At 38.7% G+C, this 25,100-nt stretch overlaps 1 protein-coding gene across 3 annotated transcripts in view; it reads right to left on the bottom strand.

The window, feature by feature from the left end:
- The window catches only part of PCDH11X (protocadherin 11 X-linked), a 429,361-nt gene that overhangs the window by 337,285 nt on the left and 66,976 nt on the right, over positions 1-25,100 (bottom strand). For 2 of the 3 annotated variants that reach the window (XM_019006551.2, XM_015626720.3), the window contains one exon: positions 21,758-24,244. In XM_019006551.2, the coding sequence (XP_018862096.1) occupies positions 21,758-24,244 (2,487 nt within the window). Of the gene's footprint in view, positions 1-11,803; positions 15,695-21,757; positions 24,245-25,100 lie in introns of those variants that run through there. The other variant, XM_015626722.3, reaches the window with a different exon arrangement.

Genomic DNA, 25,100 nt, shown 5'->3' on the forward strand with positions numbered 1-25,100 from the left:
TTTAGCAACACATTAACCACGTGTCTTTATCTTTCAAAGACCTTTACATTATAACTTCTACTGCTGAAATGGAGGAATTCCCTTCCTCTGCCTCACAGCCATCTCCCCCTCCTGAAAAGAGTGTTCAGATCATCATTCCTGAGCTGACAATTCCTCCCCTCTCCAATCAGCAAGGGAGCTGATCCATTACACCTCACTTTGATCAAACCAGGGTGGACTCCTTTCAACTCGGGCTCCTCCAGTCCTGGCTTCACCTGCTGAACCCCAGAGAAGAGCTGTGAGCAGCAGTGGATCAGCAAAGAGAAGCCTTGATTTAAATGCCTCTAAATGGTCAGTCTGAAATATTTAAACATTTTTTTCTTCTGCAGACATCTGTAGACAGCGAGCGAAATAAACGTGCGCACACACACAGCTCTCTGATTACTCAAACCCAAAGTAACTCCTGCTTCAAATCTCAGAATTAAACTGCAGTTTAATTTGACATAATGCTCAGTTTAGCCTAATGTAACACTTCATTATCCAGACACACAGAATCACCTGGTTTGATGTAATATTATAAATGGTATAATTCTCAGTGTAGCCCATACCAGTTTGGCACGTGGCTGAAAAGATGGATCTCTAACCTGTACAGAACACTGAAAAATTAAGTAATTTAAAAATAAATCAATATGGCATTAGATAAAATAGTGACAATAATGGAGTTATCTGTAACTCCAGACATCTCAATGACTCACAGCTAAATTCTCTGTTTCATACTGGCTGCCTTCTCAGTGATAACCTGGAAGGAAAACCAGATAAAAGGAGTTTTGTAGAGCTTTGTGCATTGACCTCGCTGTGCCTCCCCAGAAGTCAGTGGTTAGTTTCAGCAGAGAGCAGAGTTTGCCTGGGCAGTTTGAAAAGCCCACCTTAGGCATGTACAGAAGGATTTCTGAAAACCAGGAATAACCTCATACCCTCCCAGTGGCACTCAGCAACTCCTGAGCAAGTGCAGTCGCCTCTGATTCCACTGTAAAACAGGAGCACTCATTCACTATGATAATCAAGTTCCAGTGCTTTGAGTCACTAGAAGTAGGTAATAGACTGAGCTAAAAGCAGATAATGACCCTCGATCATCATAAGGGTCATTAACTCCAGCAATTTACTAAAATACTTCACTTTTTGGTTGTTGTTCAGCACTTGAGTTCATGCGAAGATCCTTGGTTGCATATAAAGTTACAAATGAATCCTATCCTAGAAAGCAACAGCAGCCTTTAGCCACTGAACAGAAAAACAAAATGTGTCAAAGAGCAGTGAGGGACAAACAATTCTACATTTTTAACCTATGGAAATTCACAGCTAAAATTAACAGAGCAAGGTAAGGTGGGAGAAAGCAGCAGCAGAATATCACAGTGATTTCAAGGCACAGGAGGAGGAGGCACACACACGAGACAATAATCTACAGAAGGGCACTCCAGGGAAAAGACCTATCCCCACAAGTATCCAATAATGAAAGAAAACTGGACATAATGAAAATGAACCTCCATTAATATGATTTCCCAAAAGATCTTTTCTTTTTTTGTATTAAATTTCGACTCTCACATCAAAGTGAGTGAGAACCCAACTGATTGGTTTGCTGCTAAAGAGCTGCAGAGTTGCTTCTGATTGAGGAAAATTGTGTGAGACTGAATTGCATTTTTAAAGGTTAGCAGGACACCTTATGCCCTGATATTGTTTGTTCTCATTTCATAGGGCTTTTCCTCTTGAGGTTTCATCTCCTTGTAGCTCTCTTCGAGTGCAAAGCTGTGAATAAATAAAATGCAATACGATGTACAGTACTGCAGAGAGGTCTTTATAGAAAATCATTCTACTTCTTCATTATACTTTTATCTTGCTCTTCTTTTTCCCTACAGTAACAGCATGCTATTTCTCCAAACTAGAAGAAAGCAAATTAGATGAAGCATCAGATAATAACTGTAACTTTGGTTTTCCATTAAAATAGCTTCAAGATGTAGCCTTAAAGAAATCAGCCGAGTAAGAAATAATAATAGAAACTCTTTTTTTTATGGTTTACCAACATGCAGCCATCAAAAGTAATTTTTTTTTGTCAAATTATCTTAATAGAAACTAGATTAAAATATGGTTTGTGTTGAGGTTGGGTTTTTTCTACTCCTCCATTCTTGCATGTGAGTATCAGGACTATTCAGGGAGGTTCAGGTTTGAAACCTCTCCATTCTGAAATTGTTATCACAGAGTACGAGTTTGCCTCACCACCCTCAAACCCTGACAAGACAGGAGCTGTACTTATGCTGAAAACGTCGCCCAAGTGTCTAGTTAGGCTTTCACATAGTTCTGGACATCAAAATAAATGTGTTAATTGATATCAGGCAGGATAGCAGCTGAAGAGATTTGGGATATCTGTCTCCAGAAACAGTAAAACCAACAGACCATCAGGGGTAGGAAAAAACAAAAAAGAAAAAGAAAAAGGCAGAATTGTATGACAGTGGAGTTTAATTTCAGTTTTCCCACATCATAAGGCACTCTTTGCCCCTCACAGTGCTCCTTCCAAAGGAAGAATACATTAAAAACTGCCCAATACATGACAAAATTCCTGGACTTCAGCTAAAGTTATGCAAAGAAAGAAGTTTCTTCTGCTTCAGATACTTCAGTGACATTTTAGGAGTTTCTAGATTTAATTTGGATAAAATCCTCCCCCTCAAAGTGCCCACTTCCCATATTCCCATCACCCTACTTCCAACTTCTGCTCCTACACTCCTGCATAAAGATGCAGCTGTGCTGCTCAGTCTTCCAAAAGTTTCAAGGAAGAGCAAAAAGGCAACTGAATTCAATATTTTCCATTTATAACTCATCTCAGAACTGTTATCCTGACAAAGTATCATTCTTAGTCTAGGTTTTTTTTTTTCCAAAATCAGCCCTGGTGGCCTAATCCAAGAGGATTAGGAAGTCTTTAAAAACATTAACTCCATTTAGGCTTTGTAGTACTTATATGGCAAATATATGTATTTTATATATATATACTTGTACATATATATATGTTTATATATATATATAAAACACTTATATAAGTGTTTTCTGAAAGAAACACTTGTTTTGCTTGTCCCCAAAACATTTTGCTGCACGTGATGGAGCAGAGGGCAGGGACACAGCTCAGGATGCCACCGCCTCCTGTCCCATGACAAGAATTTTTAGTGAGGATGTGCTGGGTTAGGGTTAGGGTTAGGGTGTCCCTGACAGAGCCCAGAGTCACTGCCACGAGTGCCAGCACAGCACAGAGCGGGTGGCATTTCCTCCAAGGGCTGGGGATATCACAGATAACAAAATCATGGGTGCTGGCACCGGTGAACTCTGCAAAAATACAAAGTGCTGACACCATCCACTGCCTGAAGACAGCACTTCTCATTTCCTCCTGATTTATGGTTTTCAGTCTGCTGGAATGAAGCAGGACCCACTGCAGTTTGTGCCTCCTCACCAAATCTCTCCACAGCCCCTGTTCCTTTCCTCGTTGTGTTTATACTGGTTTTAACTGGTATGCCAAATAAACAAGCAGAATGAATGCACTTGGGTCTTTGTCAGCTTGTGGCAAAGGGTAAAACAGGTGAATCAAAGTGGTGAAAATACATATACAAAAGGGATTTAATGAGGAGAAATTACTGATGAGAAATATGGCCATTATAACATAGCATATCAATTCTTTATTCCAGAGAAATGAGGGGGAATATATCAGAGGATTTAATCTCTCTCTACACAGTAAAATTTACTAATCTTTCAAACAGTTCTGAACAAGATTGATGGAACAAGCACCCTAACATTAGAGTCAGTGGAGGTGAAAATATCTGAGTAGAACACTTTCAGTTACTTTGAAAACTCCTCTCTGTGTTATCTATCTTTTAATTGCCTCGACTCTTTCTAACCGAGAGCAATCTGCCTATAGGACTGAAGGTCACGGCTTCAAAATGTTCTCAGCTTTGTGAGCCCTAGTTTTTAAAATTGTTTCTGTATTACATTTCAGAAACCATCTTACTCAGCCTTAGCTATCAAAAAGCCAAGTGCTCACATAGTTACCTCCCACAGTACCTAGAGGAAAGAGAGTGAGTCACTGCAGCCTGTGTGAGCTCCAGACAGCTACAGCAGCGATTCTCTCCGGGTGCCTCCCTGCCTTCACCTCCTACAGGAGAAATGAATGCCAACCTAAGTCTTTCATAAAAATAATATATATATTTCTGTTACCTTTACAGTCATTCAAAACAGAAATTATTACCACTTGGAAGAAATCACTTTGAATGTCTGTCTTCCCCATGCTGTATTACATAATCCTGAGGGAATGGCAGGGCTGAAGGTGCTCTGCTTTTCCTCTCTCCCCAAGCCCCTGACAGGAGATACCCAGGCCTGACACAACACCTTCCCTGATCCTCTGTCAGCCAACCCCCTGCAAATGTGCAAAAGACAATAAAAGGAACCCAAAGATGGTAACAAGTAAAACATCACCTCAGCACTTGTACTGAAATAGTCACAAAATGCTGGTGTGTGAGAGGGGTTTGGTGTGAGCACAGCAGCACCAGGATACGGCTCCATAACCCCCATGGGCCACAGCCAGTGCAGTTCTGCCTCTCATTAAGACAACCTCAATCATCCTCAACCACACACCCAACAGCAGGGCGACAAAATTCAGTTTTCTTTTATTTTCTTTTATTTTCTTTGTTGTTTACATAGTAAGGAAAGGGTTTTCCACTCCCACCTATCTGTTTTTGGATATCCTCTCAAAATATTATGGCCATGTGTCCTGTGGGTTCACCTTTCCTTCTCACTCTGCTGGTTACAGCTGGTGTTGTGCTAACCTGTGAGGTTTTGAAGCAGTTATTGGTTGATCCAGCTGTAAAGATTTAAGCTGGATCAACCAGCCTCTCCCTTTCAAAAACAAAATTGCTATTAAGCCTTTCTGACCTTTTATCTTTTCCCCCAATCTCAGGCCACAGGATGGCTAAAGGAAAAACAATTACAAAAAAGAAAATCCATACAAAGCTTACAGGCACACACAAGTCAGGGAACACGAGGAGTGCAAGCCAATCTTCCACACTCCCTGTGCAAGATCACGATACGTTCACTTGAGAATTCCCACCACAGAACATTTTTGTGATCAGAAGTGGAACAGCCTGTTCCAGCTCCTCATTCTCCTTCCTAAATAACACCCTAAACAGAAAGCAATTAAAAAAATTAACAGCAGATTAATAACCCCACCCTACCTTAAATAAAAACAAACAAAAAAACCCCCAAAAAACAAAACCCCAGTCATTGACCCATCATATAAAATTACCACGTGCCAACTTTTGCTTCATTGTACCAAATCTGATTTTGTCTCCCATGGAATCCAGTACTTCTGAGATGTACAAATTAAAAGTGACTAGTCAGACACTTTCTCTTCCGGAAATAATTTAAAAACAAACAAGAAATAAAATTAGTTCCACTGAAATGAGTTCAAGTGCTACAGAATTCATTTGGAATGACAACTTATACAGATTTACCCATAAGGCTGTGACATCCACTGGTAAATTCTAATTTATTAATAGAGTATTCTGTGTTTGAATATGAAAAAAGTGAGTCTAATTTTTTTTTTTTTTTAATTTTTTTTTATATCAGATGAGAAGCAACTGAATTCAAGGTTCATATTTCACTACAGAATATTCTAAACTAAATACCTCCATTAAATACAGATCTACATTCTTGACTTGCAGTCTTTAAACCTGTCTGGTGGAAAATAAAGAATAAGTGGCATTTTTCATCAGGATTTTATCTTGCTAAAAAGTCCTTTTTGCAGATATATTTGATATTCATTATATTTCTGTAACAGCCTCTGCATCTCCAGCGTTATCAAACCCCAGCAGAATCTCTTCATCTCAATAATACAAAAGTAGACTTTGTGTTCTCAGCCCTGTTCTCCTCAGATTATCAATATAAAAGGTTTGACTGACGCAGGGAGGGGGAAACCAGTTGTGATTAAATCTCAGCTTTTATTTGGGTGGTTTCCCAAGGGGAGAAGGGTTTCTCTGCTGTCACACACGTCAGGTTTTGTCTGGCCATTATCGTTTTGCAGACCCCTGGACTGTTGATTTCAGGAATTGCTCAGGGGGTGTCCAGGTGAGTTCTGTGTTTGTGGCTTTGGTGAATTCCTGAAGTTCACCCAGCACACAGGTCATGGCTCACTCATCTGCAAAGGAGACAACACTGAACAATTTATTCAGCCCCACAAAAGAAAACTGACGTGTTTGATGTTACCCAAATTAGCCAAATATGTGAGATTTCAGCAAAACAGAGGCTGCCTTCTACTGTTTTTAATTCTATTTCCAAGTGATGTCCCCTCTAATTATCCATGAGTTTTGGAAGGTAATAATTCATCAGTTCCCATAAAAAATTCCCATAGTATTTAGACATTTTTTATTTACAAAAGGTTGCCAATAAACTTAGAAGCTCAGTCATTTAACCCTGAGTTTTAGCATTTTCTTTTTCTTTTTAGCATTTTAGATACAGGGAAATAGTTTGTGAATGCAGTTTTATGCTACATTTAATTGGAAATGTAACAAAATGTATCATTTGAGTATTGTCAGGAATTATACTTTTGGAGTTTCGAGGGGGAAAAATTATTTAAGCAGAAATTTTGGACACTAATTTTGGAGTTTCAATTAAAAAAAATAAGGAGAAATAGCATATTAAAAAGAACATTAATTACATTAAGTAACAGGAAATGTCTGAAAAACATTGAGTTATAAACAGACAAAGGCACAAAAATGATCTAAAGTCACAAAAAAAAGAAAAGGCACCAATGTGAATTATACCCTGCAAATAATCATTAAAAATCTTTGGTTTTCTCCACTTTAAATTATTCTTATTAAAATATAAATTAAATGTATCTAATATAATTTTAAATTTTCATGCTTTTTCCCCCCTTTAAAACATAAATATTTTTATTCCTAAAGGGACTGTCGATGACACAGGGAAGAGTTTCAACACAGAACACAGGAGCTTACTTTGCCACGGAGAAAGAACAAACCCTTGGAACTTTTGATGTGTAAAAATGGATTGTGCCTGAAGATTCTGTTTGTGGGACATGGACAGATTTCACTCAAGCAATGAATGCCCCCAGAAAATAAAGCTCCAAAGGGGCTTTGTTTTTTTCCTGACAAAATTTCAGATTCTCTCATCCATCTGAAGAAAAATTATGTTCTTCACGAGTAAGATTAGTGCAGTTCATTGTGTGAAATTCCACAGTTATCATATCCTCATGTGAATTTAATAAAGCTCAGCCTTAGCAGCTCTTGAACAGCAGCCAAGCATTTGATTTGTTCTATTTCATTTTATTCATTTAAATGCATCTTGCTCCCATCTGGAATAATGAAAACAAACAGTTCAAGGAGTTATTGCGTTAAAAAGGGGCAATGAAATAATGGAATATCCTCTTCCAACCCCCCTCTCCTAACCCTGGTTGTTTGATATCCATTTCAGAACTCATGTTGCCATTTCCTAATTCCTCAAAGACAGCCTGTAAGAGGATTGTCAGGACAGATGTTGGAGCCCTCACACAACTGAGCACACGCTGCCTTAGCCATGCTCAGCGTTTCAAAGCCAAACTACTGTAACTAATAAATCATGCTTGGGAGCTGAAAGCAGATAATTGTATATCTTGTATACAGGAAGCATCAAAAGCCTTTTTTTTTTTTTATCCTGCAATTATATTTTCCTGGTTTAATTGTTCCTGACAGAATTTTTCCTGTCTGCTTTTAATATCCAACCTTCGAGATAAGTTTCTGAAGAGGTTTGATGCGCTCTTTGTGAGTAAAACAATCAAGATTGTGTCAACTTCTTGGGGTTTTTGCTACAACTAGAGGAAATTAAAATAAAACCTCACAACATATTTATAAAATAGAGATGAATACAAAAGTTGAGCCATACAAGTGAGCAGCAAACGGTGTACTTGGAGGCTCATCCCAAAAATGCATACAAATATATATGTTTAAACTATTTATAGCTATAAGCAAGTCAAATTTACTGGATATTTATGCATGTGGGCAGTGGATTCATAAAGACAATTAGAACTCTGATTTCCACTCAAACACCTCTATATTCTTGAGGGTCCTAAAATATTAGAAGTCAATTGAACAAGACCCAGAGAAAACTGATGGGAAAGAACCTGGTTTTCAGTCCCATGATTGGAGTAGGTGACTTTCACAGGTCCCTTGGAACCTGAATTATTCTATAATTCTACAATCCTTAAGAATTCTGATGTAAGAAATAGATATATATGGTTGGATATATATGGCTATAATATATTCTCCAAGGTTCATACATGTGGTGCTAATTATTTTGGTTATTATCACAGTGCTGTTGTCAAATTGACTCAATACCAAGTGCAAGATCTTACAAATGCCTGAGTTCTTACAGAAGCCCCTCCATGATTTCAATATATTAATATAAAAATAGGAAAACATAGCAGAAGAAAATCTTAAACCATCCATTAAAGACAAGAAAAGAAGAATCTCACAGTGTTAGACCACAAATGTATTATTTTCCAACATGGAAGACAATATTTGATTATTTCCAACAAAAACAATATTTGATGGACAGGAAATGAAGTGACTTTGGGTTAAAATTTGGCCAAAATGATAATGCAGAGAAGTGGTCTTACAAAAACCTGATAAAGAAAGGAAATGAATCAGGAAGATCATTTAGCAGGGACTGATTTTCAGCTTTGGCCATATGAGTTTCTCTAAAAATGCACTCATCAAATCCTGCAGCCTCTTGTTTGCAGAATCAGTAGGTTTGATGATTCCCCCATGTGTAAGCAAACACCAATCTGTTTATCCATATTTTATTTTTTTTTAAAATTAGTCAGAATGTCATTTTGCTAGATTAAAAATCTACTTCAGGCCATTGAAAAATCCATTCTGCCTCATGCTTCCACACAGCAGGAAATGTCTTTGAACACTGGCTTATGAAAAAAACAAGAAAAGTTTTAGAAAATCACCTTTTTGTTTGGATATATATATATATGTATATGTGTATAAGCTTCTCCAATATATAAAGCAAGAATTAAAAAGCATTCAGTGTGTCTAATGAGAAAATTCTGAAAAGTCTTGGTGATCAGTATTTGGATAGAGCAGCTTACTGCTATCTGTAGGAGGAAAAAAATGAGATTTTCTTGCAGGATTTTTGGTAAATCCCTTGTTCCCACTCAGGTGTAGAAAATATGACAGCTCAAGGTGACTCAGCACACGCTGTGAGCAGTGAATCCCCCCGTGCTAGTACAGTATCTCCACAATAACAATAACAATATCTCCACAATAACAATAACAATATCTCCACACCTTTCCGAGTGGCCGCGGCTCTCACCGAGTTCTGACTCCAACACGGGTTGGGAGAAACACTTCTGGTACAAATTGCACTTCTTTGGGCTTCTAACTTTGAAATCAATAGCAATCAAAATCTCAGCAGGCTGGAGAAGTTGTTGCTTCCCTTCTGCTAAGCTTGAGAACATAATCCAATGTTTTCTTCCCCTCTTGAAGTTTTGTTTACAAATAGACTTATTTAAACAGAAAAGCCCTTTTCCACCTTCAGTTTGATTCCTTGGTGTGCTGGCTACAGATAGTTTCATGTTAAACACCTCCAAAAACAGAGACTTTGGAAAAGAGAAGCTAGAAGGCAGAAAACAGGCAGCTTTTCACAGTGTATAATTTAAAATATCTGTACCTACATGTTTAGGTTGTTTTAATAACTGGGTATTGGCAAGCAAAAGCACTTGCTTTTAAATTTATTTTAATGTATTTGAAGGAATAAAATGCAGCATAGCTAGAAGGCAGTTTATTGTTATACAAAAAACTGTAAATTTACATGAGGTAAGTTTAAAAAAAAATCCATCTTTTTGTACCATCTTTAGGGATTAGAATCGTTTCTTCCAGTTAAATAGCAAACAAAACCATACCATAGATTTTTCCAAATCTGAATTACTTTTCTTCTTCACTGCCAGCCCAAACAGATTCTTTTTCAAAGGGAGGGAAATGATTTTTAGCAATCTTTAAAAATCAGTCAACAATGAAGACACCTTAGTTTTTAATCCCAATAAACCTGATCTGAATCACTTTTCAACCCAGACATGAACACACATCCACGTGTTCAGATATATTCAGAGTTAGCAGCAAATTCTGCTCCTTTCATCCATAGTGGATCAACACTTATGCAATTAATAAAATATCTGACTTAAATATGACTTAAAATTGCATCTGCAAAAATCTGCTGTGGCACTTTTTTGATTCAGTTTCTCACCACAGTAATAATTATAGACTGATAAGATTTTCCCTTCCATCCTAAGTCCTGCACGTGGACCTTGTCTGTGCAGACACTGCTGAGTTTGGCTGTCAGACAATCACATTTTAAGTCATTTCTAATTACTCAAATTCCCTAAACATTCAAAGGAAAGGACTTTCCAAATTCCATCACCTGTTGGAAGTTCATTTGCTTGTTTGAAACACTCGTGGCAAAGGTCTGGAAACGACCAGAATTTGTCCCCTGTTGGTTTCTTTTTTGTACAAGAGAGGGAGAGGAAATCCATCAGCACATGGATGGTTTAGATCCAGACCTAGGAAAAACATTTTTGTGTGGGGAAACCCATGATTGGAGACTTCCAAATCACAGCCCAGGAGAAAACAGAGAACAAGAACAGAACTTCATCCATCCAACAGCCTTGGAACTTCTCTTAGGAAAGGGTGAAAACCATGCTGAGAACGGCAGAGCAAAATTCAGCTCCTCATTCTTAGCTGGAATTCAGGGATGAGAAATCAAACCTCATACCTCTGATACCATCACTCAGCTTTTATTGGAAATAGGTGATTTCAGCCTGAATGAACACCTTCCTTGGAAATGAGAACACAAATGAATAAAACCTATTTAAAAGATTGCAAAAAGGCAATAATGCCCCTGAAAAGTTCCTGATATCGCACTTAATATCCATCTCTATGCATATAAATAACTGAATTTGATTTACAGGTGTCTATTTATGAAATAAGCAGAAGCTCACAATTTGAAGAAAATGCAAAAATGTTATTTTGCTACATTTCCAGTGGTAAAATTTAAGAATATGGGTCTATTTAGCAGAAAAAATTGTGTTTTAGAATACTGGGAGAATGAATAAAATAACCTAGTGAAAGAATCACAGCACTGAAACTCAAAACTGCACTTTTCATATTTGTATCCTAACCTCCAAATCACCAAGAGTGATTTTCTCACATATTGAGAACCCAGTACACTCTCAGAAGGGAAGACAAATCTTCCCAAAAAATCAAATAATGCTGCAGATTGAAATCCTTAGAGCCTGGCTATCTTTCCCAGCAAGAGATATTGGGATGGGCACATCTCTGCAGTTTCTGCCTGTGCAATATTTACTGCCCATAACCTTTGCTAATTGAATGTGTGATAAATGTGTATGGACACCTCCTGCTCCCTACACACACAAAATTCATACAGAGAGATAGAAACACTCACACGTGCATGGAAACACCACTGGAAAATGTGCAACTCTTGGAATTCCTGCTTAGGTTTCTTTGAAAAAAATAAAATGTAGACAAAACAAATGTGCTGCTAAAGTGTTTTCAAATTCTTCATATTTCTTCTTGTAAAGCTCACATGTGGTTAAGTTATTTAATAATCACAGCTCCTAAACTGTGAAAAATATCAGTCTCTGCAGAGGCTTGGTGGTGTGCATGCACTCAGCAAACAGACCAGAGGTGTATTTAAAAACAGTGCTTCTCCAGAAGATACACAAATATAATCGTCAAAACAAATTTATTTTAGAAATAGATAAATAAGACATAAAAGGAACAGTGCTCAATAATTCAATATGAAAGCAAAAATATATATTCAAATCATTTGTTAAAAAGATTTTACAAATCATACGTAAGACCAGGATACACCATAAATAGATGTTTTATGGTAAAACGGGAAATCACCGGAAAAGTGTAACAAAAAAAACCCTGCAGCATTACAGTTTATGTTAAAAATATAATTCTATTTACATCACAAACCAGCTTTGTTCCTGACAGCCCCCTACTGCCCTTCAGAAGACAAAACTGAACTCAGAAGGATTTAAATCCCCCAAAGGTCCTGCAGTGCCTCGCTTGCTCTGGGGTTGAGGTCGGGTGGGAGGGAGCTTTGGCAGACACAAAAATCCATAAGAATTCCGGAATAATTGGCAACACAGCTCATCTGAGAGCTGCTGTGCTGGAGCTTACAGCTGGAAACTGGCAATAAATAAAGAATTTTCTCTTTGTCCAGCCCCACATTGCACTGGGGCCAAAGCTCGGGGTCAGAGACACAGCCTGGCTGCTCTGGAGATGAGGCAACGAGCACCAGAGAAAAGGGGGAATTTCTTGAGAAGTTTGTACTGAGGTGACTGTAAAAATTGCAGTCTGAAGTATGATAAATATATTGATATTGCAAAGAAAATACGAGTTGTCAAGTTCAAAAGTTTGGTCAACTCAGTGATTTTTGCTCATAATTCACTCTGACTTCTAAGCAGTCAGAAAAAAAAAGAAAATTTCTGTAGGTGAAAACTTTTGAGAAACAGAGTTGGTTTTGAAACACATATATCTAGCTTTGACTCAGGATACTATTTAAAACAAAAATAATAAACTTTTGACTGGCCTTCATCACAGAAGAGTGCAGAAATTGATATCCAGCACACACACATATATTTGGTCAATAAATATTAGGCCTTCATGAGATTTCCAAGAACCCATTCAACCATCAGGAGGAAATGAGCTCTGAACAAGCTTTTGACCAGTCTACGAAGAAAAAAATAAAAATTTAAAAAGTGATACTTAGGTGTCAGAAAACAAAAACTGAAACAGACAAAACACATGAAACTGAGCCACTTCAGAGGTTTCTGGCTTTCCCTCAGTGCATTTGGAAGTTTATCATATTTGGCTGGGCTGACTCATGAGAGAACCAGAGGAGGGAGGTTACTGATTGGCACCAGCAATTAAACCCTGTGATGTACCTTTTATTTCATTTATCTAACTCTTGGAAATGTTAAAATCATCCTGGATGCTTTTAGAATTATTTCTTGGTGGATTAGAATGATAGGAGCAGTGTAATACTAAAGAAAAGTTAGAGTTTCAGCTAGGTTAAATGCAAAGGAACTCAAAATGAAGTATATTTTTCTCTGAAATGACATAACTGGCACATCTGGTTCAAGAAAGGTACTTATCAAAGGTTCTCTTCATATTGAGTGCAAGAAAGTAGGCACTTCTAGAGGGTATGCAGTCCTAAAATCAAAATAACCTGCTACAGTCTATCTATGCCTTGTCACCACCAGAGAAAAAACTGAGGGCAACTACATGTTCACTTGAGATGACTAAATTTCATTATTTAGTATTTGAGATGACTAAATTTCATTATTGCCACTCAGTATCCCTTGATTTTAATAAAGAAAAAAAAAAAGTTTGAATGTAATAATTGAAATTACTTGGTGCTTCTCTTCACCAAACATTAAGTTTACATATGGGGGTTTTCTCCAAAAGGAAATCCAACTTATTCCTCGTAAGGAGAGAAATCCAAAGTAGAAACAGAAACTCAAAGGCTGTGAAATGGTCCTGTCTGCCTGACAAACCACCCTGAACGAGGCCCAAGGGCTGTGACCCAAACATTGCTGAATTCCCATCGCCCACCCAGGACCCCCCTCCACACGCCAGGAGCAGCTTTGGGACACCAAACAGCTCCTGTGGGATAAACCCCTCCCTGCACTGGGGTGATTCCAAACTGCCTGAGCTGTGCTCAATGAATGTCACTGCATTTCTCACCACTGGGAATGCTGTTTGTTTGGTTTTTTTTTTAGTTTGAAGCATAAATGCTGCAAGGCTGCTAAAAAATAGGAAGAGCAAAAGTGTCTGATGGGTACATGAGCTCCTTCCCAAGAGAATGATCCCACCATCCAAAATGAAAACTCTCCATAACAGTCATAGCTATAATTATGTGATACAATATGCTGAATTACAATACGTACTTCATTATTAATAGAATTTATTTTACAGATCAAATAGCCAAATACACATTATTTATTTTTATTTTTTTTTAAAAAGAGCCAGATAGCAAATGTGGAGCAAACTATAGGCAACAGTCATGGTAGACATTCTGCAGTCCAAGAACTGAGGCAACGTGATTATTAAGTACAAGCCTATAAATATCTTTACATCAAACATACAGTAATGTGTAAGAATTCCATGTTGTAGTCTAATTCATGAATCATTAATAACTTTCTTTCTTTAAAAGAAATTTCTATATACTGTATACATCCCAGTTAAAAGCAGTGTCTGTATTTCATTTTATTCTAGCAAACTAAGATTACATGTCTTCATATAAGTGCAGAAAACAGGGTTCTTTATACTCCTTTGCTTCCTAAGAGATTTTGCATTGCATATGAAATTCTAATATTATAGATGATACATATTAAGCAATACTCCCTAAAATGTGAGGCAATATACAAGAACTTGCAACCAACCTTCAAACAAAGCTATGATACTCGAGTTTTATTTAGTAAATGAGCCGTGCTAAATAACAAATGATAATATAAAATACTTTAATTAAAAAAAAAAAAAGAAACAATAAACAAAAAAGCCAACCAACAAAAAGAAAAGCTTTATAAAAGAATAAATGGAGAAAAAAAACCAAAACAACAGCAGGCCATTTCCCCCACCATGTGCTGGCTAACAGTGAAAAAATTACGTGGATTATTTCCTGTTTTATTACACTGAAAACCAAGCCACTGGATTTATGACTTTTTCTTTTTAAAGAAAAATACTTCAAAAGGTTAAATGTTTGGCACCTGTTAAACAGACATTATCTAGACTTCTGCAAGCAAAAGGCAAATTAAATTTTCTTTTTAAAAGTGATGTGAATGCTTTCCAGTTATTTAAAAGGTGACCATTTATTACAAAATGTTGTGGATAAGAAAGCAGGAAGTACTAGGTTTTCACTACCACTATTGTGCCTAGAAAATGAGAAAGCAGTGACTTGATCATTTCTATTTATGATCCATAGCAGCAATATCATCATTAAAAATATTATGGAATAGATATAAATAACACTTAATTCTCAACATGTACAATGGTGCTATAAGTGACAACAACTCAGTTGTTTTTCTTTTAAATGCAGGGAGTATAAAGAACTTTACATTCTCTTTTTAACATGTGAATAAAATTTATTGCTCCCTTTTAATACAGTCATAGAAAGAAAATTCCTAATTGTTTCAACTAAAATAAATAAGGAAAAAAAATAATAAAAAATCTGGGACAAGAAGATGATTACAAGCAAAATAAATTTACCATAATCACCAACTGTGAAGAAGGATGGGTCACATTACTTTTTTTTTTTTCTCTTAGCAAAACTACGTTATAGAACACTATAGCACAACGTACTAAAATTTCTTTGTCTTTTCCTTTTAAAAAAATCCTTGCCCTTGATACCTTTCAGTAGGGCAGCTTGAACAGTTCATCGTCACTTCCAAACCCCTCTGGAGATGAGACGATAAATTTCTTCGGCAACCAGAGACAGGACAAAGGGCTTTCTCGTGCTATTTCCTTGTTTTCATATTTGCTGGCTTAACATCATTGAGTACACGTACGACTTCAGTACATAACATCAGCTGCGATGGCGTTCAGAGCTGGCAAACAGAGAAACAGCATGAGAAAAGCCCTTTCCTGCAGCATTTTCACCATAAATTGTCACGTTTGATTCCAAATTTCTACCAAATCTCAAGCACTGTGTGGTCTGAGATGCTCTAAGCAACCGACCGGTTCTGGTGGGTGTTTGTGTGTGCTCCCTGCACAAAGATCTCTACACACAGAGCACAAATGCTGTGACAGAAGGAGCCACAGAAATAGCTCCTATGGATAATATTCTAAGTTTCTTACTCCTTTTTTTGCTTTATCCACTCAAACCCAAAGTGCTGTTACAAGTTTAGAGCTGTCAGAAGGCTCCTGTACTATCTAGAACAGGTTCTACAGGGTTTTGTGGACTTCATGCAAAAGCATTGCTCCTAAAAGCATAAAATTTATTTTTATTTGAAAAATTATTTTACATCTTTAATCTAAATTTATCATCAAACAGGATAAGTCCTAAAGAGTCACAGAAATTCAGCCATTCTGATCAATTATTTCACAGAAAAGAAAGCACTATCAATACCACAGACACCAGCCACTCACTGGTCAGGAAATTGCTATCAACTGCAGATTATTGAGTGTAATACCTTCTGGGAGAAAACAGGAAAATAAACAAGTGTGAAAATTAAACCAGAGTTAAGTCAGACTCCACTGCTAGCAATAGTTTATAGTTAAATGAGACATTTGAAATAGCACAGTTGGGTCACAAGGAGAAAAAAGTAAACTTTTCAGTTATCCCACTGGAAAAAAAATGATGTGAAATGCAGTCAGTGTTGGAAAAATTGGATTGTTTCTACCCCAAGGCAAGTGGCTGTTGGAGAGGGAGTAGTGTGTCATCCTGGCTTGCACAAAAATCACTCAGTTATTAATGCTGGAACTTCATTTACCAACTTCAGTAAAAACTCAGTCAGAGAGCTCTTACTGGAAAAAAAAAAAATAAAAAAGAAAAGTGTCTTTGTCTAAAGTAGTTGGGGTTTTTTTTGCTTTTTTTTTTGTCATATTCAAAATCTTCCATTATTTCCTCACATAAAACACAAATTTCTTTTTCATTCCTCTCTTTTACTATGAGGCAAAGGGGGAACTTCCCAGGTACCTTCTCCATGGTTTTCTAGTGAAAAGTATTAAAAGAAATCACTGAAGATTTTCTACCAGTGTTGCACAGAGGAAAAGCATTTTCTTGACCAGCCTTACTTCAGTAGTGATGCACATTCAAATAATTGCTTGTGAACTTCTGAGTTGCACACTTTGACTCATATTTCAGTTAGAAATCTTTTCCCCAAATCCAAATTTCATTTTTTTTGAACATGGAAGCAGATCTGAACCACGAGCAAAATTACTAGTCAGAAAATTAAGGTAAAATAAGAGAATACTTAGAATCATAGTATTCCATTTTGAAATGGCTTTTAGGAAGGGCTTATCCCAACAGTTATTCAGCTAAAATTTGGGAGAAAATGTTCTTTGAGTGTTATTTACTCAGTATCTGTCAGTATAAAACACCAGTGCTGTGTCTATTTTACACCTCAGAAGCATCAGCCCTGCCTGCTGATGATTAGAGGATTTTAAATTACACTCAGTGTACAAAACAAAAACACCTCCAGCTGAAGAGTCACGGAACAGGTGAGTTTCAGAGCTGTTGTTTTCAGGAGCACTGCAATATTCCTTCCACTCACACCCTGAGCACACTGTTCTCATCGTGAGTGGGAAGCTGTAATGATGTTTCACCACATTTTAAATCAGAAACCCAAATATCCCATAACTAAGCAGGTCTAAGCAGGCAGTGATAGGATCACAGAACTGAGACAGTGGGGCCCCAAAATGCAATGTATTTGAAATGAGGGTTACTTCCCATTCAGATTTCTGCAAGGAGTGTGATGGCTATCTCCAGCAGCTCCTAACAAACCAGCAGAGATCACTGTGTCATCTGAAATTTCTATTCATGAGTGTGGATAAGCTCACAAATGAGAGAATCCCACCAGCTGAACTCCACTGACCAAGATTTGCATCAGCAAACGGGACAAAAATCCATCTCCATGCCTGCTCTGTCCCTCAGCACCTTCCTTGACGTGGGCCACTGAATTCTCTGACACACCAGAGAGCAGGGGGCTGCAGGGAGAGCCCCCCAAAAAAGCAGAAAATCAGAGATGCAGAGCACATTGCACCTCCCAGCTCCTCCCAGCAGAGCCGCTGCTTCAATGGCACTAAAGTTCCTCAGCAGCTCCAACCCATAAAAATCTTGCTCTGAAGTTAAAGATGGCATCACAAAAGATCACAGGACCCTTCCTGAGTGACCAGGTGTAAATTTGCCCAGATTTCCCCTGTCCCTATAGCATTCTACTATATATTCTATATATATTCTACTGTTTCCAAACAACAGGCACATCCAAAATAGCATTCAGTAAAAGAAAGGGACAAGAAGGAGAACACACAGCAAGTTCTGATGAATCTTTGTAGCTTTACCTTCTTTGAATCGAGCTGCTAGGATAAAACTGTGCTCCATAATTATGCATGTTTTGACTAGACAGGCTGATACCTAGACAGGCATTTCTGAATGTTGGTTTTTAAAGTGCATGAGCAAAGATTTCAGATTTTGAAACTGTGTTACATGAAAATGAGACTGAAGAAAACTCCTCTCCCTTCCTCTCGTCATTCCCATGCAAATGCAAAGAGAATTAGGAGATTTGTGTCAGTGTGGAACACTTCACACAGTTTGCTCCCGTTGAGGTGAATGTCAAAAATAGCTGAGCTCTTACAGAGATTGCAGATGAATAAACTTTAAAGATGCTGTAGGTTTCTGCACCAAAAAAAAAAAATTTCTGTGAGGCCCACGACTGCCAAAACAATTGAAATCTGATGACATGGAAAGTCAGTTTGATTTTTATAACACTCCAGATATCCTAGTTTGAAAAACCTTATTATGAATAAGCCCCTTTACAATTTAACACTTGGCAAAAGTCCTTTGCAGGAATTATCTCTACTACATCCCCCCAAAAATCATGCTGCTCTGAAGATCTATTGCCATTGGTATTGATTAACTCCTCCTGGAAACTTCAGAATAATATCAGTACCTCTGCCCCTTGCCCTTTCTCACACACAAATAAAGCAAAATTTGACCTCTTTCTTAGGGCACATTACTTTAAGACCATACTTTCCCTCTTCATCTCCCTGTAGTTTATGATTCAAAGTGTCCTCAGCTGCTTCAGGAGTCTCCAATTGGTTCCCCACAAAAATTTCAGCTGTGGCACTGCTGTATTTATTTACCCATATGACCACTAAAGAGATATTTTGGGTTTTTTTAGCAGAAAAACCTTTCCATCTTTGCTTGCATGCTTCTTGAGTACAACTGCTATAATGACTTTCTGTCATTTTATAGATCACTTAGACAAATTTAGCAGTAAAGCAAAGGCATAATTTCCTTTCTGTAAAGACATGAATCAATACCATTCAGACAGACACAAAATTTAGAGCTTCCAAAGAAAACATATTTTTAGCTGTAACACAATATTATTTCAAATATCTGAGTAGAAAGTCTTGCATGGACAAAGCTAACAATAGTTGAGGTGTGCAGCCTGTAATAATATCAGTCCCCATCACAAACTCAAGAGACACTTCACAGTGAACAGAATCTTCTTTAGGCTCCTTCAGAACTTTTGGCTTGCAAAAGAGCTGCACTGTGGTAAAAGTGATAAATGATGATATTTCCCCCTCACATCAAGCACCTTATTTTCACTTTTCAAGCTAGCACATTTCCCTTTTTAACCAAACTGAAAGGTTCTCCAGCTTGTCCTACAGTTTTCTGCAAACGCAGAGAGAGCCTGGCACAAAACCATCCCGAACCACCGAGATCCTGTTGGTGTCTGAGGGGTGTTGGGACCACAGCTGGAGACACTCTGTCTCAGGAATATTTGTATTTATAGTTGTTTCTTTGTTTTGCTGGCTAACAGGACAGCTCTCACTGTCCTGAGCCCCACAGGAGATAAAACTGCCCAGACTACAGAGCCAGGGTAGGAGTGAGAATGATTTTTAAAAGAGCTGTTGAGCTTTAAGAAATTCTTTTTACTTACCAAAAAATACAATTTTCATTCGCTCACAGTCCAACACAATACAAATGGCCCAACTTATGTAAATAATGCATTCATGAAATGACATAAATTTAATTTATTTTTTTTAAAAAGTGTGAATTCATGTGTTTAAAGGTGAATGCTGTTTCCAAATCAGTGTAAAGGGCAATTGTGGTGATTTGTTACCCTTCCTCCAAACACTTTCATGCAGAAAAATATCCTTAAAAGAAGGCCAGCTGCAACTTTAACAAAATCACTACAATTGGTGACAATAATCTCTTTTCTTATCTCTTCAGCACATCATCCTAACAACATGAGGTGCAGCTCCATCAAGATAAGCTGATATCAGCTATCAAAAAAAACCCACAGCTCTATTCTGCTTTTCCAGAGGAACCCCCTGTCACAGACCTTCAAGGCCCAGATAAAAGGAAATTCTCTTTCCCCAAACAACTTCTGCACAAGGAATCGCTTCTCACGCCGCTTTCGAGGTTTTCCCTGCCACAGAAGGGACTTTGAGAGTCGTGAGCTCGCTTTCTCTGCTGGCAGCATCACTGCACGACAAAGTGCATTTCAGCAGACAACGGCAGAACCTTTTTGACTCACAGGAACTGCACCAGAACTCCTCTGGAAAAAAAAATCCCTTAGATCAGGCCTAGAGAAATGCTGAAAACAGCACTGCCCTCTCCTCAGAGTTATGGGAGTTCAAACAGATGAAAAAACTGGCAAGAGGCTTTTCTGATATGTAATTTAACTTCACACACTTAAATGCATTTCTTAGGAAATGTTATCCATAGTGATATAGATTAGCATGAAAATTTGTGTTGGTTAAGGGAACAAAATAGAATAAAATAAACAACATATCCTGAAATTTTCAAAGATATGATGACTGTTCTGAATGAGAAGCTTTTTTTATGCATGTTGTTATCATTACAGATGTAGTAAAACAAAGCTCCCAGAAGAAAATCCAGCTGGAGGAAGAAATTTACCAGACTTCATGTTGAGGATTTGCTCCCAAGCAATATATTAAGTTAAACATATAATTATTAAGTTAAAATATATTATCAATAATAAAATAAACACTCCGGAAGTAAATGTTACTTTAATGATTAATTCCTTGACCAACTAAAGCTTAACTATAAAACTATCCCCACTGAAAACTTTGTGATGCTTGGGAAGAAAGTAAACAGAAAAGTTTAATAGACCTGCTCAAAATATGGATAAATATTAGATTCTATTTCCAGAATAGATTCTATTTCCAGTGACTTAAAGCTTTTCTGTAGGTTCTTAAAGAGTAAGGGGTACTTGAGTTCTCAATTTATTTTTAATTTTAAGCTGAGGATTCTTTAGACATTTCCTTTGCTGTACTGCATTTCTAAGAAGCTAACACCTGGTTTATCAGGCAGAGCAGCAAATAAGTGAGATCAATTATGCTGATGCTTCTAATTTTCCCCTAACTTAGCCTGTCAGCTGTGTCACTCCACCAGGTTTAAGGCTCCTTCCAGTCTGCAAACGGCACCAAAACTCTCGGAGGAAAACCCTCGCCTGCTCCTGAGAGACCTTGAAGCAAAGCTACGCCCAGATGAAGGCTGCAATTCCAGGCTCCATTAAGAGCCACTTATGAGCTCCTGTAAAATTTTACTGCTTTCCACCTGGCCTAGATGGTTGGATCCTGGAGCACACCAGGCTGGAGAGGACAGTCCCACTCCGAGCATCCCCAGCTGCTCAAGGTCCTGCGGTGAGGTGGGAAGTGCCATGCTGCCATCTGCAGTCAGGACACCACCACAGGGATCTCTGCCTGCTCCATCTCCACACAGACACCGCTCTTTTCCCCTCTCATTCTCTCCCTCACCATCAGGAAGCTGGAGTTGTTTGTTTTACAACACCTCGAACACGAACGTTCAAAGTTTTACTCCTCGCAGGAGAACTTGTCTTCCAGTGCTTACAGGAGTTATAGGATTGGCAAAGTAAGGAGGGAAGGAGGAAGAAAGCACCTTAAAATTCCATTACCTGTCTGGTGTGTATGGGGCCTGGGGTCTTGAAGCCTCCTTGACAGCTGCATTCAGAAACACTGTAAGGGTCCGAGCTGCTGGATGAGCACTTGGAAAGTGAGTCACAGCCCACCACAAAGGTGTTATCTAGAGGCAATTCCTGAATGACATGGTGCTTCTTGGGGGGTACAGGAGTCTCAGGTTTAATTTGAAAGGTAGGCTGCGGAGAAGCAGACTTGTAGTGCTTTGCTAAGTCTGGGCTGTCAGGTTTAAATGTGGTTGGTGTGGTGGCCCAGTTATATTTTCCCATAGTCTGTTCTTCTAGCTCTACGGGAATGTCTAAAGTGCCATTTATGTGCTCGTGGCCAGGATCATCAGGCTTAGATTCTTCAATAGTCACAAAGTTGAGGAGGAGACTCTTTGGAGAGCGCTTCTTCTTCTTCTTCTTTTTCTTGATCTGCCTGTTCTCTTGGTTGGGGGAAACCCATTCACCACTCTGCTTATTTTTTTGGACAACCTTGTGCCTGGGTGTCTGGCGGCACCGGACTAAAGCGGTAACAAAAATTACCAGAATAACTGTCATGGTGCCTGCAATGATGGCAATGATGATCTTGACATAATCATTGGTCTGTGGGGTTATCTCACCATCCCCAATGTTCTGGCCAACGGGGGTTTCCATGTTCCGACGCACCAGCTCTTGCACGTAGGAGCCGTTGGTGACCGTCTCGTTCACAAACAAGTGCACAAGGGCTATCGTGTAAAGAGACTCCGGCTGTCCCAGGTCATTCACCTTGATCACCAGTCTGTGCAAGCCATGATCTGATGTAATCACCTTCTCCTTCAAAGTAATATTGCCTGTTAATTGGTCAATGGTAAACAAGCCCCTGGAGTTCCCACCTATGATGCTATAGCGGAGCTCTGCGTTCATTCCCGTGTCATTGTCAACTGCAAAGACTTTAGTGACCACAGACCCGGGGCTGGCAGACGTTGGCACCAGCTCATAGGAATAATTAGAGGAGGGAATAACAAAAACGGGCCTGTTATCATTTACATCAACAACATTGATGGTCACTTTGGCAGTTGAGGAACGCTGCAGTCTTCCTCCATCCACTGCTTTCACCTGGAAAGTGTATGACCCCTGCTGCTCCCTATCAAAGGTAATATTAGGTCTTATTACACCAGTGAGTGGATCTATAATGAAATTATCTCTACCATTTAAGATAGAGAGAGTGACCGCAGCGTTGTCTCCTGCGTCAGCATCCGTAACTGTGATGAGCCCCACTGTGCCATACATGGGCAGGTTTTCTGGCACATAGAAATTATATTCACTATGTGTGAAAGCGGGGCTGTTATCATTCTGGTCCAGCACCGACACCGTCACGGTAGCATTGGTCTGCAAAGGTGGCATCCCGTTATCCTTAGCCAGCACGGTGAAAGAGTACCTGTCCTGCTTTTCTCTGTCCAGCTTTCTCACGGCGGTCAGGATGCCTGTCCGGCGGTCCAGGTTGAAAATCGGGGGCGCATCGGAACCCAGGATGTAGCTGATCTCGGCATTCCGCCCGCTGTCAGCGTCTGTAGCGCTGATCTTGGTGAGCTGAGTACCAGGAGCGTTGTTCTCAGGGATGGAAAGGCCTATGATAGGCTGTGTGAAAACTGGGGCATTGTCGTTTTCATCTTTAATTTTGATCAGGAGCATTGCAGACTGGTTTAAGGGAGGCTTCCCTGAATCTGAAGCCACTATTTTGATGGCATATTCCCGTGTGGCTTCATAGTCCAGAAATGTGGCTGTCTCCAGGAGAAACTGATTATCAAACACTGGTTTTAGCCTGAAAGGGACATCGTGATCTGTAAAACAAGTAACTTTCCCATTCTGATCAGCGTCCTTGTCCATCACTGTTATCAAAGCAATTTTTGTATTGAGGGGAGCCTTCTCAGACAAAAGCACTGTCCCGTTCACTGGGTTGATGATGTACCTCGTGTCTATTGACGGGACATTGTCGTTGATATCTGTGACATTAACTGTCACCGTTGCTCTTGACGGAGTTGAGCTGCCATCGCTTGCCAAAACAGTCAATTTGTGCACAGGAGATTCCTCCCTGTCCAGCGGCTCCCTGATGGTGATGAGGCCCGTGGTGTTATCGATGGCAAAGAGCCTTTTGGCCAGGCTGGAGATCTGGTTGCTGAAATAGAAGTGGATTTGTGCATTGGAGCCCAGGTCTGCGTCGGTGGCGTGGAGCTGAGACACAGAGGTGCCCACCGGGGCGTTCTCGGGCACGCTGACCTCGATGTCGTTCTCTTTGAAGACCGGGCGGTTGTCGTTGACATCGGTCACCGTGACCTGCAGGATGGCAGTGCTGGACCTCGGGGGGCTCCCACCATCCTCAACTTTGATTTTCATCACATAGGTGTCCTTCTGCTCCCTATCCAGGATCTGCTGGACAATCAGCTGAGGCCACTTATCTCCCTCAGGTGTCTCAGTTATGTCAAGACCAAATACATTTTGACCCTACAAGACACAGAAAGAACACACTTTAGCTTGACAGTGTATTTAAGCAGAAAAATATCACATTATTCAAATATATATCTATATTCTATATGGGAATATACATTTTTATCTATTTTCCATATCTAGTTTTGCTTTAAGCTCCAGAGCCTTGAGAAAGCTTCAGAGCAAACATGGCAATAAACAGATACTCTAGAAAAAGGAGAAATGTGGGAGTGATGGCGAGTTTTTCATCCAGGTTCTCTATTTCTAAAGAAAAGTTATTAAATTCCTGGACAGATGTAATTCAGTTTCTCAGTTGTATAAGTGAGTGTGGAAATGAGGAATGAAGCCAAAGTTCAGTCACTGGAGGACCTATTCCAATATTCAATTTCAAGGAAACCAACAAAGATAAAGGGATTATTTCTCTGTTTGTGGAGCAACTCTGGTCATGATCTGAAACCATTAGCATAAAAAAAAACCCCAAACAAAACTAACAAAAAAACCAAACCAATACTATAATTGATAAAGTTCTTACTACATAATTCAGATGTCAGATAATACAGACAAAACTAAGTCTTAAAAGTTCATCAGAAATACATTTAGAAATTCATTAAAACTATTACTGTATTCATCACTGTGTTTTATATTTGTAGAGAAAGTTACAGTCCCAGTGAAAAAAGAAGATCTATTTTCATTTTAAAAAAAAAATTCACAGAACAGTGAGATCAATTTGAAATGATCAATATTTTTCATGGGGTTTGTTGAACATCTCTGGAACTGCACCAAAATGCTGCATATATTGCAAAAACACAGCTTTTTTTAAAAAAACAGAAGTGCTGACAAATCTGCTGAAATAAATATTTGCATCTAGTATTAA

Source organism: Parus major, chromosome 4A, assembly GCF_001522545.3.
Source record: "Parus major isolate Abel chromosome 4A, Parus_major1.1, whole genome shotgun sequence".
NCBI classification, from domain to species: domain Eukaryota; kingdom Metazoa; phylum Chordata; class Aves; order Passeriformes; family Paridae; genus Parus; species Parus major.